This window comes from Echinops telfairi, unplaced genomic scaffold, assembly GCF_000313985.2.
Source record: "Echinops telfairi isolate 266 unplaced genomic scaffold, ASM31398v2 ScPeMD7_7459;HRSCAF=8497, whole genome shotgun sequence".
Classification (NCBI taxonomy): domain Eukaryota; kingdom Metazoa; phylum Chordata; class Mammalia; order Afrosoricida; family Tenrecidae; genus Echinops; species Echinops telfairi.
Window position 1 is genome coordinate 4,533,580 of NW_022111359.1, and position 3,302 is coordinate 4,536,881.

Consider the following 3,302-nt stretch of genomic DNA (forward strand, 5'->3'; position numbering starts at 1 on the left):
TCTGTCACACAGGAATGGCAAACTACCTGCCTGGCCACACTCTTCAGCGCCCCTAGTGTTGAAGCTGATCCACACAGCTCAAGGCTCCCACATAGCTCCCACTGTTCACACTGACCATCTGGTGTACACCCAAGGCCCTCCAGTAATTAAAGATGCTCCTGTCGGGATGGGGATTCTAAGGTCTAACTTGAAGACTGCTTCCCAGGAGCCAGGCAAGGATTAAACACTTTTTTTTTCCATGTGCAAAGTTCATCCTTCATTCCATTTGTTGTTGTTTGCCATGGAATTAGTCAGAGCACAATGAAACATCGCCCCCTCCTTACCAGCTTCACAACATGCTCGCTGGCTTTGAATCCAGGGTTGTAGGAACCCATCCCGTGGAGGGCGTCTCTCACCTTCACCCACCCTCTGCTGACCGCATGCTCCCCGACAAACCGGGAGAAATAAACATCAGAAAGGGGCGCTCGATCACGACCACCCTGAAGGTACAGAGTAGAAACCAGTTCACATCCACAAAGACAAGCCCACGAGAAAATAATGCATCGTTTTCCAGCATCAGCTGCTGCAACAAACAGCAGCATTAGACCCTCCCCTCGCCGGGGGTGCCCAGATAGAGATTGTGAAACCAGCATGTTGTCTATTAGGTATTGAAAGGAAGGAGGGAGGGGATAGAATAAGGTGGGTGGATGGATGGATGGTGGGTGAGTGTGTGGGCGAGTGTGTGGGAGACCACGTGAATGAATGGGTTGGACGACTCGATTGATAGGTGAATGGAGGGATGGAGAGGTGGGTGGATGGGTAGGTGAATGGATGGATGAAGTAGTTCAGTGAATGGATGTGTGAGTGGTGGATGGATGAATAGATAAGTGGATGGATGTGTGAGTGGTGGATGGATGGGTGGATGGATGGGTGTGGATGGATGGATAGATGGATGGATGGATGGATGGATGGATGGATGGATGGATGGATGGATGGATGGATGGACAGGTGGTTGTTTGGGTAGGTGGATGAATGGTTGGTTGGATGGATGGGTGGGTAATTGGATGAGTGGATGGATGGATGGACGGACGGACGGACAGATAAATGTTGAAAACTCTCTCTGGTCTTCCTGAAGGCTCTGCCCCCTGGGATTTGTTCTGGGGCCCCTGGAGGAAGTTCTCCTTCAGAACAACCCTCGGAAGGTGTGTGCTCTGAAGGGCAGGTGCTGACAGCTCCCCTAAGCCAACTTAGTGTTCTCACCTCCTTCCAGAAAAAATCATGTGTCCTGCGTTCTCTTTTCCAGCATGTCCTGAGGTGAAATGAGCGCGGAGAAGGACACGCATGGAGACTCCAGGTGCCAAGACTCATCTGTCGACTGCCCTCTGGCCCAAACTCATCCCTCCTCACCCCGACTTTGATCCCGGGATGCCAGGCTCTCCCACCCGCCTCTCAAACCCAGTGTCCTTTTGAGCTGCTTGAAAACAATTCCCCCCGTCCGCTCAGTATTAGCGCGTTCCAGAATAGGACCCCCGTGCACCCTCATGAACTCACGGCCCAGAAAACACAAAAAGGGCTGAATCTGCATCCATGGTGGCCTCTGTCCCTGCTCCCACCTTTGTGGCCTCAGACACCTCTGACTGTCCCAGCTGACCCCTGGCCAGTGCTGGCCCCCAGGTCCTGGTTGAAGACCCTTCTCTTCTTCATCATCCAGCCCCAGGTCGGAGCCACAGATGCCTCCTGGCACCCTGGCCGCCTCTGGTTTGTTCCTGTGCCTTTCCTACCAGAGGGGCTCCAACAGCAACTTGGCTCTGCTCGGAAAGCCCACCTCCAACTTGGACCTCATGTTCAAAAGTCACGTTCACCTCTAAGAACACTCACCCATTTGGAGCCCACATCACAGGCGGAGTTGCTGCCGACCATCACACAACCACACCCCTTGACCCAGAACCCTCTCCACCTCCTGAGCGTGGACTCCACGCCAAAGGACAATCATGACCAAGACCTCCTATCCAGGGGACAAGCTCTCCCAAGCCCTCCAGCCCCACCGCACGGGCATCTTGCCAGGAGCTGACGATGAGAAGCCGGCTCCTTCCAGAAGGGAGGATCTGGGAAGAAGAGATAACAGGGTATTGGGGGTCACTGGGGAAAATACATCCTGGTGATCTGGGGGCCAGAGGTGCCTGCAAGATGGATGGGCTAGGAAGAGGGCTTCTCCACTAGCCCCGTTCGAGGCTCGGAGCAGCAGGTCCACTTTCTAGAGAGGCAGATCTTTCTAGCGTGGTCCACACACTGTATGAGCAGCTCCGGGAGGAACTGAGTCCCCTGGCTCTGGGGAAATCTCAGAAAAGGCTGGATGGTGTTTGTGGACCAGTGTGCATCATCTCCCACCTCCCATTTTACCTATAAACCTGGTCATTCTCCAGGTGGCTCTTCAGACTCTGCTGCTCAGCAAGTGTTTGGGGGTTTGTCTGAGTGGGCCCACGATTTTCTAAGCTGAGGACCTTGGCCCCAGCCTCCGTGGAAATGCTGGATGCTTGTCAACTGGACAGAAGCAAGCTCGCTTCCCAGTGACGGGAAGTGCTGGTGGCATTCAGTGAGCCTCACGTGGATAACTTGACCTACCCCAAATGCCCACCTGTCTCCTGCCCTGAGAGACACAGGGTCTCCAAGCAGGCTTGGGCCTGAGAACTCCACCGCAGGGCCCCCTGAGCTGAGCCAGGGGCATTTCCTGGGTCCCCCGCTTCCTCAGCCTGTGAGGCCGGACCCTTAGGAGGTCTGGTGGACGTTTTGTAATTTTTGCTTCCAATCTGTTTCCCGCGTGTTCATGAAGTGACAAGAAGCATGAATGGTGGGTGGGGGGGCGTGTCCCCCATGTGTCACCTTCCCAGGGTTCCCTCCTAGAGGCCCCTCCACCAGAGAAGGTCCCTATACTCCCCTGCCCCCACCCCTGGCCCACAGCATCTCCTCTTCAAAAGATGGACATCAGCCCATAGGGTTTGCACCAGGCTGCTAACCTAAAGGTTGGAGGTTCGACTCTACCCATCGGCCCCACGGAAGGAAGTCCCGGCCATCTGCTCCTGTCAAGACAGCCCTGTGGGACACCCATGGGTGCAAGGAGCAGAAACGCAATGCCTTTGAGTTCGGTTCATCAGCTGCCTGTTCCAATGTTCCAAGGCCAAGGCTCTTGGGAGGTGGGGGTGGGTCGAGTGTCTGCAGAAACTAGCACAAGAATAATGCCGTCAGACCATCCCAAAGATGAGCCTCTGGCAGACACCAGCCCCACTCCCCTGGACCCCAGCCCCAACCTTCTTCAGCCGGTCCTT

General features: G+C 55.1%; 1 protein-coding gene across 5 annotated transcripts in view; it reads left to right on the forward strand.

Moving 5' to 3' along the window:
* Positions 1–2,789, forward strand: part of ATCAY (ATCAY kinesin light chain interacting caytaxin) — a 49,322-nt gene extending 46,533 nt beyond the window's left edge. For all 5 annotated transcript variants that reach the window (XM_045300078.1, XM_045300082.1, XM_045300079.1 and 2 more), the window contains one exon: positions 1,283–2,789. In XM_045300078.1, coding sequence (XP_045156013.1) covers positions 1,283–1,302 — 20 coding nt within the window. In that variant the 3' untranslated portion in view covers positions 1,303–2,789. The remainder of the gene's footprint in view (positions 1–1,282) is intronic.
* The last annotated feature ends 513 nt before the right edge of the window (positions 2,790–3,302 follow it).